Source organism: Dendropsophus ebraccatus, chromosome 9 (genome assembly GCF_027789765.1).
Source record: "Dendropsophus ebraccatus isolate aDenEbr1 chromosome 9, aDenEbr1.pat, whole genome shotgun sequence".
Classification (NCBI taxonomy): domain Eukaryota; kingdom Metazoa; phylum Chordata; class Amphibia; order Anura; family Hylidae; genus Dendropsophus; species Dendropsophus ebraccatus.
The window spans coordinates 16,497,145-16,510,118 of NC_091462.1; the positions used below are offsets into that span (position 1 = coordinate 16,497,145).

General features: G+C 40.8%; 1 protein-coding gene across 1 annotated transcript in view; it reads right to left on the reverse strand.

Annotated features, from left to right (window-relative positions):
- LRP1B (LDL receptor related protein 1B) overlaps positions 1-12,974 on the reverse strand; it is a 631,601-nt gene that overhangs the window by 219,395 nt on the left and 399,232 nt on the right. The window contains exon 41 of the mRNA XM_069982660.1: positions 11,181-11,385. Within this exon, the coding sequence (XP_069838761.1) occupies positions 11,181-11,385 (205 nt within the window). The remainder of the gene's footprint in view (positions 1-11,180; positions 11,386-12,974) is intronic.

A 12,974-nucleotide genomic window follows, 5' to 3' on the forward strand; every position in this document is an offset into this window, starting at 1 on the left:
AAGACTCATCTCTATCAGATAGAAGTATAAAGTAACTTGGATTCGATGCAGGAGAAGATATTGTTTGTGGATCATAGAGAAATACAACCCAAGAGCTCATATAAAAAAATCCTAGCCTGGCACAATCAGCATGAACATAAGGAATGCATCTAAATTTCCCATTTGTGCTGATTTCATACAAGCCCCAAAGGCTGTAATAATATGACTTTGTGTTCACTAAAACAAGTCGTGATTCCCTTGATATGTGGAAACACAGTGATACCTAAGGATAAGAACAGATGTAGTTGAGTTATTGAACAAAATGTCAAAGTTATGAGTATGAACCAGCTCTGTGGAGGAACAGACAGCTCGGGAGATGTTTGTAGTCGAATGCTTCAAATGAAGCAGTTTTCTTCACAACATTTACAAAAACCTCACGCTGGTGTTATATAGTAATATGACAACTTGAAGCCAATTTTAAAAAATTTATAAGATGCATGGATAAATAGCATTACCCTTATAACAATAAATCAAAAGGTGCCAGATAAAAATCTCCAGTTTTTACTGTCCAGTCAGCATTTCCAATTTGTTTTATGGGAGGGTCCTGCTTAAAGTTTGTAACGAAGAGGAAACTTAGGAATTTACAACTTAGTGGGTTAGGTCTTATTCACACCATAATTTTTTGTCTCTCAGGCATAATTAGGTCAGAGAACTGTCAAAATGGCACGCCAATATATTCCTGGTTGGATTGCAATGGTCATATATGCCATGGAATATGTCTTATGTTTGTTGGGGATTGATACCACTGCTGGGAGGGACCCAAACTTTTCTGGCCATCTTATGACTACTTTATATATTTTTTTCCCTTTTGTCTTTTTGTTGAGTCATGTGCTTTTGTGGAGAAGCAGAAACTAGGAATTGGGAAACAGTTGTCTACAGACTTGGTTTTTCTGATAGGTAAAGTTATCCTCAATTAGAGTAAAATCCAACTAAGGCCTGGGCCTGGGACCAAGTTCACATCTAAAAACCCCTATACCTTAAACCAGGGGTACTCAACAACTTTTAGTGAAGGTCCACTTACCGGGGTCTATTGTCAGGTGAAGGTCCGAGCTGAACATCAGTAGGAAACGTGTTTTGTTACTTTTCACAAACGTTGTTCAACTATTTACATACAGAATTGATGCTTATTAGTGGGAAAACTGTCATTTTCTCTCTCACCAGCCCTTTGAAATTAGGTACACAGGGGTTGACTGCCCTAGTAGTATATAGCCCCCTTGTGCACTCTCTCCCCCAGTAGTATATAGCCCCCCTGTGCTCTCTCCCCCTGTATATATCCCCCCTGTGCTCTCTCCCCCTGTATATAGCCCCCCTGTGCTCTCTCCCCCTGTATATAGCCCCCCCTGTGCTCTCTCCCAGTATATAGCTCCCCTGTGCTCTCTCCCCCTGTATATAGCCCCCCCTGTGCTCTCTCCCAGTATATAGCCCCCCTGTGCTCTCTCCCAGTATATAGCCCCCCCCTGTGCTTTCTCCCCCCTCTCCCCCTGTATATAGCCCCCCTGTGCTTTCTCCCCCTGTATATAGCCCCCCTGTTCTCTCTCCCCCTGTATATAGCCCCCTGTGCTCTCTCCCCCAGTATATAGCCCCCTGTGCTCTCTCCCCCTGTATATAGCCCCCCTGTGCTCTCTCCCCCTGTATATAGCCCCACCTGTGCTTTCTCCCCCTGTGCTCTCTCCCCCTGTAGTATATAGCTCCCCTGTGCTATCTCCCCCTGTATATAGCCCCCCTGTGCTCTCTCCCTCTGTATATAGCCCCCAGTATACTCTCCCCCAGTATATAGCCCCCCTGTGCTCTCTCCCCCTGTATATAGCCTCCTGTGCTCTCTCCCCCTGTATATAGCCCCACCTGTGCTTTCTCCCCCTGTGCTCTCTCCCCCTGTAGTATATAGCTCCCCTGTGCTATCTCCCCCTGTATATAGCCCCCCTGTGCTCTCTCCCCCTGTATATAGCCCCCCGTGCGCTGTCCCATTGTATATAGCCCCCTCTGTGGGCTCTCCCCCTGTATATAGCCCCCCTGTGGGCTCTCCCCCTGTTATAGCCCCCCTGTGGGCTCTACCCCTGTATATAGCCCCCCTGTGGGCTCTCTCCCCCTGTATATAGCACCCTGTGGGCTCTTCCCCTGTATATAGCCCCCCTGTGCTCTCTCTCCCCCTGTATATAGCCCCCCGTGCGCTGTCCCATTGTATATAGCCCCCCCTGTGGGCTCTCCCCCTGTATATAGCCCCCTGTGGGCTCTCCCCATGTATATAGCCCCCTGTGGGTTCTCCCCCTGTACGCTCCCCCCCTGTATATAGCCCCCCTGTGCGCTCCCCCCTCCCATATAGCATTAAAAAAAAAAAAAAAAAGCACTTTACTCACCTAAGTCCTACGCGTCCTCTTCTTCTCCTGTGGCCGCACTGCAGCGGTCACTAGAGGCCGCTCTCCCTGCCGGCGCAGGAACGTCACAACGCCGACACCAGAGGGGGAGCGCGGCCTCTAGTGACCGCTGCGGCCATTGAGAGGTGACTGACAGGGAAAGAGCCAATGGCTTCCTTTCTGTCAGTGCTGCTGCCGCTCGGTATCTATGAGCGCTCGTTACGAGCGCTCATAGATACTTACTGTGCAGGGAGCAGTGCGGCAGCCGGGGTCCGGACAGCTGGCCGCCGCGGTCCGGGTTTGGACCGCGGTCCGCCAGTTGAGGACCCCTGCCTTAAACACTATACCTTAAAAAAACACACAGAAAAGTGGTATGCCAACATATAGAAAAGCCTACCCCTACTGGATCCATTAATTAATGGACTGGGCATAGTCTAATAGTAACTACATTTGTTAGAGTATACAATTTTTTGCCGAGACTTAATTACTCAATTACCCAAGTAATCACTATTAGGCTTGATCGAAAAGTGAAAAAAGATAGGTTCAATCGAACTCAAACCTAGTCGGTCCTTCAGCATTTGATTCCCGATGTCTTGACGGTCCTTGTGGAAGGAGGAGACATCCTTGGGACAGCGTATTACCTAGGCTGTATGCCGGAATTCCAGGTGGTCCCCGGGATGTCTCCTTCTTCTGCACGGACCGTCAAGGCATTAGCAATCAATTGCAGAAGGTTTGGCTAGGTTCGAGTTCGATCGAACCTAGCTTTTTCCGCTGTTCGATCAAGCCTAGTCACTATTAGACTAAGTTCAATCCATTTAATGCAACAGATCCAGCATAGGCACACTGTGGTATATATAAGCATACAGTTAAACCTACATTTGTTTACAAATGTGAACATAGCCAAAGATTAGATTATCTCTTTGAGTCTATACTACATCTACAGCTCCTGTCCGCTCTATAAACAATCTCAGTTTGGCTAGGAAAGGCTAAAATACCATTAGTAATAGAGATAAACTTTCAATAAGTTTGGGTTCCTGTGAACCGAATTGCTAAGGATTTAACTACCAGTGGCTAGAGAAGATGGAGAAATACAGCCTAAGCATAAATACAGCCTATGTCCTATGGCTATATCTGTACCCAGTGCTGCATCCATCGTCTCCAGCCACAGGGACTCAACTGCACATTGGGTTTGCAGAAACCCAAATTTACTGTAAGTTCTCTCATCTCTACTTATTACACTAATATATTATTCCTATGATTGCTTTTATTATAGTTATTATTTATAATGCTCCTTGACTTTTTTATTATCCTTATTTTATCTGGTGTAAAGAAGCTTAGATGCAATTGGAGATGGACAAGAGAAAAGCTCTTGCTGTTTTCATCTGGACTCTTCCTAATAGGACCAACGTTTCCTATTTTGTATTTTTACAGCCGATTGGACTGCGACTGGTGAGTAATTGAGGGAAAATAAAAATCAATACACTAAATGTGTTTAAATGCAGCGCTCCCAGGCTTTCGTGTGTTCAAAAAGTAAAAAAAAAATAAAATACTTACAAATTTAAAAGTTTAGTGAGATATGATGCATTTAAATGAATGATACAAAAAAAAAACAAAAAAATTGTTTTTATACTTTCTCACATGGAAAATTCTATCCGATGGAAAAAATGTTTTACCGAAAACTACTATGAAATAACTTTGCAGTTAAATATCGAATAAAATATTAAGTTACACTCATAAGACAATTTTACACGGCACTATAAAGTGAGAAATTCCTGGGCAATTATTACATTTTAATCAATATGAGCTGGATTATGACTTTGTGGCGCTGTGTTTTACGGTAACGGCAGTCATCTATAAAAGAGAGTAATAAAGGAAATAGCCTGTATTTGATGAAAATATTAAACACATGAATAGTCTTGTTAAACTACAATATTTGCACGTAATATGAATGGAAGCGAAGAAAACCCTGATGCTTCTCGTCGAAGAATTTTCTTAAACTATAGCGATAAATCAGGGACCTAGACGCATAAAAGAAGAGTTAAGCCCCTTGTCATTTATAAAGGTTTTTAAAGATTGCTCACGATTGCAGGGAATGAGTACTGACCAATATAAAGAGATAGATAAATTAAATGGAGAAATAAATATTTGATTTCCTAAAAAAAAAAGTTACTGCTAACGTTTTAATTAAAAATGGAGACAAAATTGACCACAGAACTTTTTGTTTCAATCATCCTCATATATGATATATATATATAAAGCCTCGGTTAAGATTTCCATTGTAGCACAGATATCTATAGCGGGCCCCAGTCATGGTTTCATTGATCATGGATGCCTATGGTTATGCTTTGGGTTGACCAGGCCAATTTGGCATCTTTATTATTATGAAGTTTTCTATTGTAACTGCATAACAGGGGCCCAGATATGAGAGAAAACTGCCTCCTGTGATGTATTAGACAAAAACACAGGAATTATTTGGGTTAGGCTCATGCTGGTAGTTAGAGTTAGCAAGTAACAGGATCAGCATTAAAGTTATTACTGAGTCCTTTGTTATTTGTAAAAATAAATAAATAAATAAATACATACCCCAACGGACAAAACCCCAAGTGAAGAGAAGTAGTTAACAAAAATTTTGGAAAATTCAAATACCATGCAAAAACTAGATGTACTATAAACACAATCTCTAGCAAATTGTTTTTTTTTTTTTTTTTTTTAACACATTACATTAGTACTAACACTTAAAGGGGAACTATCAGCAGGTTTGATGAATCTAACCTGCTACAATGTCCCTACTGCACAAGAGACACAAAGAAAAAAGGTATGTCTCTTACCTTCCTCCTCGGTGCCGTTCCAGTGCACTTGGGGGGGGGGGGGGGCCCAGTTATCAAACTGGTGTAAAGTAGAATTGTCTTAGTGGCCCCTAGTAACCAATCAGATTCCACTTTTCATTCCTCACAGATTCTTTAAAAAAATTAAAGGTGTAATCTTATTGGTTGCTAGGGGCCACTAAGACAATTCTACTTTACACCAGTTTGACAAATCTCCCCCTTAGTCTTTTGCTCCATATTCCGGTTAGACTCCATAGCACCGATTCGGCCCGCCCCAGCTGGTATGCTACATTCATTATCATTAGAAAGGGACAGGCCGTCCAGGAGTGGACCGGCGTTATGGCGGCGGGGATTACTCCTAGCAGGTGCCCCAGTGTTCCTAATGGTCTCAACAGACCGTGGAACAAAAGACTGACTGCACCGCAGCGGCGCTGAAGAGAAAGATACGAGACATACCTTCGTCTTTGGCGTCTCCTCTGCAGAAGGGACATATGAGCAGGTTAGATTAGTCTAACCTGCTGATAGTCCCCCTTTAAAGTGTCAAAAGTTTTGATCAGTTGGGATATTAGTATTCAGAGCAACGCCGGTCATAAGATAGAGCCAGCCAGGCACTCTACTCCTCACTCACCGTCTTTTCCATCTCGCAGTAAGAGACAGTCTCCATTTTAAGTTTATAGAGCCCATCTTCAACAGAAATTTGGAGACTGCCGAGAGCTAAGGAGTGAAGAGCTCAGGAGAGCACTTCTATCGGCTCTATCTAACCATCAGTGCTGTTCTGAACACCCTGCAGTGTACATATTTTATACATTTGACATGCATGCGAAACAAATTCTAACACATATTGCAAATGGTTGGTCAGCGTATAAGGAACATATTCAATAACCAATTAGCTAAAAAACAGCATGTGGGTCATCTAAATACATTATCCAAAGAGGTTATCTGTGCTTTTAAAACCAATGGCCTACGCTGATAATAGTCCGTACTCCTAGTGGCTGTGCTGAGTATTGCAGCCATGTCCTATTCCTGAACCACCTTAAACAGTTGATTGAGTTTCAGGTGCTGTTGATCTATTATTGATAGAAATAAGCTATCAACTTTAAACCACAGATAATCCCTTTAAACGTATTGTTCACACACTTGCACATACCATTGTATAATAGTTTAACAAGGGGGAAAAAATATCAATCTTGTTTTTATTGATTTTTTTTATTATTATTACATCTTCAACTCTCTAACAAACATATATTTATATATTCCCTTCTAGTTCAGGGTCAGTAGACATTTCTAATAAGTGGCAGATTGGAGTTGTGAAAAGTACAAAGCATCGAGGTGCCCAACCTTAATAAACAACGCCGTATGTGAATAGCGCAATTAGACACCGCTGGAGATAAATTGTTTTTCTGCAATTACAGGTCACAAACACGTTATGCCGTGAACGAGCACAGGCGCCACTGTGAACAAGAATACTTGGTCCAAGGATATTGTGATACAAAAAATGACCCTTTTTTTTGGTCTTTTTTCAGGTACTGAATTGTGTCGCTCAAGAAGCAAAAACATCGGAGATTTTTTGCATACACACAAGCATGCAATCAAAAGGCAGTGTTAAAATCTATTCTTCATATACTTTTGCAGCTGAACCGACCCCTGTATCTTTCAGAGTAAAGGCGGCTTTTCATAGTTATTCATAGTTTTTTTGTTTTTCAGAAAAGACTATGACATTTTGCTCTAAGCCTTGTTCTTGGCAGTGGCAGGTCTGAGTTGGGAGATGTGCCAATGAGAGTTGTCACAAGCAGCTGCATAAAAGAATAATACAACTGTATTTCTTTCTTTTTCTTTTTTTTCTTTCTATACACATAAAAGTTTAAATAAGTGGTATAAAAAGAAAAAAAAATGTCTGGGAAGAGAAAGAAAACAACTTTTTTCCCTTTCAAAAAACGAAAGAAACAGAAAAATGTTGGATATTTGATTCACTTAAAGGGAATCTGTCATTAGGTTTATCCTGCCCTAAGTGAGACAGAAATGTTGAAAAGAACAATGTATTACTTACATCGTTTTGTTCAGCCGTTCTCCTGGTATGCAGGAGAATGGGCTGCAAGCCGTGCAGCTCCCTCTTCCTTCCACCTGCTTATTGACATATATATATATATATATATATATATATATATATATATATGCCTATACACAGAGTAATCTACAAGAAAAAGGTAAAGCGTGCTTCCAAGTGTAATACAGTATATTCCAACAAATACATAGTGTGAACAGGTTCCAATTGAAACACATTCATCTAGGTTGGTTTGCAATTTACATTCAGTATTTCTTTTTTAGTTATCATGGAAAACACGGCACTTCCTTTTTTCTGACAGTTTTTTTTTTTTCTCAAAAAGCAAGAAAGTCAGAAAACAGGAAGTCCTGTGTTTTCCAGGCTATCTGAGCGCTCTTAGAGAAAATGTAGTCATGTGACTGTCGGACACATTGAGCGGTTACTCTCTGTATGGCCGGAATTCTTGTGCTTAGTCTGTTTTTTTTCTTTTTTCAACCAGCACAAGTCGGAAAATCTGCCTTCAGGAGACTGGACCTGGATTTCTGGTAAGTATAGCTGTTATATAGCTGCCTTCAGGAGACTTGACAAAGATTTCTGGTAAGTTCAGCTTTGTTTTTACAGCATGATAACAACAACAAAAAAATAATGAATGTATAATGAAAACTTGCTTTATTTCACATCTACTGTTAATCTAGATTTTGAAAGTTATAAAGACAGTGACACTTTAAAGATCAGATACGTCTCTTAAAGGTACACCACCAAAGGATTCCATGGCGTGGACAATGTAGCAATAGGTCACTTGGACCAGGTAAGTAGGTAAGTACGTTCCTCCTATGGACAAGCTTAAAAAGGGCCAGATGCTACTAGCAGAGGTACACCACTGGATGATTTGCAGCGTGGACAATGTAGCAATAGTTCACTTGAACCGGGTGAGTAGGTAAGAACATTCCTCTTATAGGCAAGCACAGGTGACGAAAAATATCTCCAAGAAGAAAACTGTGTCCATGTGAACCAATGTCACGGAAAACACAGAGGGTCTTCCATCTATAAATAGTTTTTGATTGTAAAGAGACACAATGGGGGAGTTTTATCAAACTGGTGTAAAGTGGAATTGGCTCAGTTGCCCCTAGCAACCAATCAAATTCCACCTCTCATTTTTAAAAGAATCTGTGCGGAATGAAAGGTGGAATCTGATTGGTTGCTAGGGGCAACTAAGACGATTCTACTTTACACCAGTTTGATAAATCTCCCCCACAGCTCACAGATCATACCGAGCCTTCCTCTGGCATACGAACAATAAAAACGTCTCACCCTTAAATATACATGTATCCACTAGGGACATGCCCTGCACACCAGCTTCAAAACATCACAGATGTGTGGACGTGGATCTTCATGCCAATGCTAAACTGTGAGAGCAGCTCTGGTAACTCTAGAGGAGCAATGGCTATGACAGGTACCCCCAGATGGTCAATGGACTTTATTAAATATTAAATTTGACTATTCCTTCTCATAACAGTGTTTTTATTACGCAGTGGTGTTTGATATCTATAAATGTATTTGGCATAAGGAAAATATATTTAAAAAAAAAAGAGAGAGAGAGAGAGATTACTCCTGAAAACTGCCTGATCTGCAGTGTGTTTTACCTCAGTCCCCACATATTCTTCCAGAGAATCAACCTCCAGAAAACCACTAGGTCAACTAGGTCCTGGAGCCAGCACAGCAAGTAGACCCAACTAATTTTTACAGGAAAATTGTATGATCCATGTGGGCTATCTCTCTGGAATAACACAATAACATCATTTTATAGGGTGGTAAGTACCAGCATCGTCCCATGAAACCTTTGAAGGGGGTGCAACAATGAACCTTGTACCTTCCCTCTCGAGATTGATGGGGGTCCCGGCAGTTGAACCCCAGTCATAAAGTAATGGCATATCTTAATAATATGGCCTAGCTGTATCAGATGGGGAAAAACCCATTCAGGGGGATTATTTATTTTTTTTAAATAATTTATTTTTACATTTTGAAATTGATAAAATACAAACAGAAAATAACTAAGCTGTTGATGCTTCCAATTCAGCACAAAAGAAAATATGAAATACGCAGCAAACAGAGAAACCGATGGCCTACAGAAAAACAGACGATTTCTCACAATAATGATGTTTTATCAGTAATGTAGCTGTATGGTATGTAAGTGCCTTATGGACATTATTGTCCAATGAGAAATCATCTGATACAATGAACATGTGTTAGAACTCGTGAGCCCTGGAATGACCTTGAGGTTTAAATAATCAAAACTCACCCGGGGCTAAGAAAAAAAATAGTTGTAATGTTCTTTATGAGTGGGATGTGTGATGATTACATACTGGGAATGTCACTAGATGTCCGAAATGTCTGTAACTGATGTTTGAATAACCTGTGTAGAGGCTTCTCTAAGCTTTGACCCAAATATATTTAGGTCAATGTTATGCAAGGTCACCTATAAAAGCTAGTGATATGGCTACTAGTCCAAATTACTGCAGGATATTTTTGGCAATTTCCATAAGGAAATGTATTCGAATGTATTTGAAATGTATTGCGCTACAAAATTATATTTTAAAACAATCTCTAAAATTTAAAGTGCCCTGTTCATTAGAAAAAACTTTTGACATGTCACAGGCATGAAAAAAAAAAAACAAAATTGGCAGCGCTCCAATGCCTCTGTTCACATTCTAGGTTGCACGACGCATGTGGCTAATATACAGAAAAAAAAAAAAAAAAAAAGTGTAACAGCAACCTACAGGTGCAAGTGCTTAACATACATACTCCCCTCGGTGTGTGTGTGTGTGTGGGGGGGGGGGCTACTTTCTGTTGGCTTACAGTCCACTCATGTCCTGTGGATGCTATAAATAGAGAATTTTGAAATCCCAACCGTCCAGTATGTAGGCTTATTGTTAGCCCAGGAGAGGCCATTGCTATTATGAAAATGCTAGAGTAGGGCCATGTCTCTGAGGACATATTAACGTGGGGACATGGTACACTCACTGCCAATGGCAAGACATACGTCCAATACAGATATAAGAAACGCTAAAAGCAGCCCCCCCTAAAAGAGGGGAAAAAAAATCTCCGTAAAAATAATGAGGCTCTTGGCATATCATTTGCAAGTAGTGTGAACCTTTCCACCACGACATGTCTCTATAGCATGTCAAAAGTTTTTTGTAACAACAGTGACACGTTATCTAAAAGAGATACAAATATGTCTAAATAAAGAGAAAAAAACACTAAAAAACAATTCAAACTACTACTTTACAGAGCAAAATTTCCAGCAGTCCCCTCCCCTTGTGATTCATTAGTATGTCTCATGACTGCTTAGACAACTTATTAGAACAGAAACTTCTGCTACATACTATACAAAAGTATAGAGTAAGGGCCCGTTGACACTGCTGAAAACAGGCGAAAATTCCAAGCGGAATCCCAGCTGTGGACTCCATTCAGAATTTTGCCTGCCTCAGTGTCTCAATGTTATGTATAGGGCTCCTCCACTCTCCGCTCTTCTGTAAGGAGGGCAAAGGCGCCCTATACATAACATTAGGCAGGTTTAGGCCCAGATTCCGCTTGGAATTTCCACCTGTTTTGTGCAGCGTGAACAGGCCCTTACACTATACTTTCATATAGTATGTAGCAGAAGTTTTTCTTTTTTTTTTTTTTTTTTTTGGGGGGGGAGGGGGGTTATAGCTTTGGCCCTAAATGGACACGAAAAAGGTCACAGTTCTCAATAAAGACATTGACATTTTTTTTTTTTTACTGTATGTCCCTCCTATGGAAGACCCCCATTAAATAATGTCAATAAAAAATAAATGCACAAATAAACAAATATTTGAACTAGAGTTCCAGTAAATAGAAGCTGCATCTATAGAAGACAATTTCCCCTTTACATTTTCTACTTACAAATCTGTATGATCCATCGTATTCGCATCTCTCTATCTTTCCCAGGCTGCCGTCAGAGTAGTAGAGCTTCTCAGCCGTGTGATCAATGGTCAGACCATTCGGAGTAACAATGTCCGTGCTTACAATGACCTGGGCATTCTTCCCAGAAAGGGTGGACCTCATGATACTTGGGTGTTGTTCATTCCAGTTAGTCCAAAACATTAAACTGAGAATGAGAAATAGAGGAGCATTTTAATGTGATTTGGAAATTACTGATTCAGTTCAGATATAATTATTTTACACAGACTTATAAAATGGAAATACAGGGGAAGCATGAGCTGTGCTTATTAGGAGGGCAATAAAAGAGAGGAGCATGTGGAGGCAAAAATTACTGAAATTTTTACCAAAATTATATGTGAACTATTTTTAACTTATTTGTATTCATCAAAAATGTAAAACGTGTTCAGGAATCGCAATCACCAATTCATGAAAGTTGTAACACTTACATCAGACTAAGTTTTGGGTTGTCTAGCCTGACTTTTACCTACCCAAGGTTTTCCTTTCCTGGGGCAAAAACTTTTGTCCTCTGCTACACAAACATAATAATCTGAACGGGCAAAGTGTAATGCACCATTTTACCTCTGGAAGTGCTGCAATGAAATCAAACACATACTGCCAGGATAACAGCTGATCACTGATCCTAATAGGAGCGGGTACGTTGTCATCGGCTCATCAGTTATGGACCCTTGCCATTTATCCAAAGACCCTATTACATGGGGCAATCACCAGGAGCAAGCGATAGCCGACCTGTCAGGTCAGCGCTTGCTTGTTCCTCGTTCTCCACTCTCTGTTGGCACTATTACACTAAATGGATCGTCTGAGGAGAGCACAGGATATAGCGCTGGTCAGTGGCGTAGCTACCATAGAGGCAGGGAAGGCAGTTGCTATGGGGCCTGTGGAGGGAGGGGGCCCAGGGAAGATAAGAGCCTTCTGTGTCCTTTTGCTTAACCCATTATTTACTGCAGTGTGTACGTGACTCAGTGTTCTCTAACATGCTGCAAAACAAAAAAGGGTTAATACAGAAGACAATTATCTCTGCCTGACTACTCTGATAACCCCTGACCTCTGCAGGAACTCAGAGAAAAGAGGTCAGAGGTTATCAGTGCAGGAGTGGAAGTAGAGAGCTAATTGTCTTCTGTATTAACCCTTTTTGTGTTGCAGCATGTAAGAGAACACTGGGTAACTTACACACTGCAGTAAATAAAGGGTTAAGCAAAAGGTAGTCTGCACCTGCACCTATGTATATAACCATAGGATTCTGCCTCTGCCACAAGAGAATTTTTATTTTGGCCACATCACCGAATATATATATATATATATATATATATATATATATATATATATATATATATATATATATGTGTGTGTGTGCGTGTGTGTGTGTAGGGGAGGGGGGGGCCCATACAGTTTTTTGCTATGGGGCCCCATGAATCCTAGCTACGCCCCTGGAGCTGGTCCTATTACACTGAGCGATAGCAGCAGCAGACCATAACTATAATAATTGTTTGTATTTCAACGTGTTGAAAGACAACGATTAGCCGATATTGTGCATGTCGAATGATCATTGCCTTTTATTACACAAAGAGATTATCAGCCATAATGGTCATTAAACGGCCAAATACGGCCAATAATCGCTTTGTGTAATCGGGCCTTAAAGCAGAGAACTCTCTTTAAGTTGTTAGATCTATGTTTTTATTTCTGCTATAATCTTTGGGCCGAGGCACAGGTGTCTGACTCATGAAGTTACAAGCATTA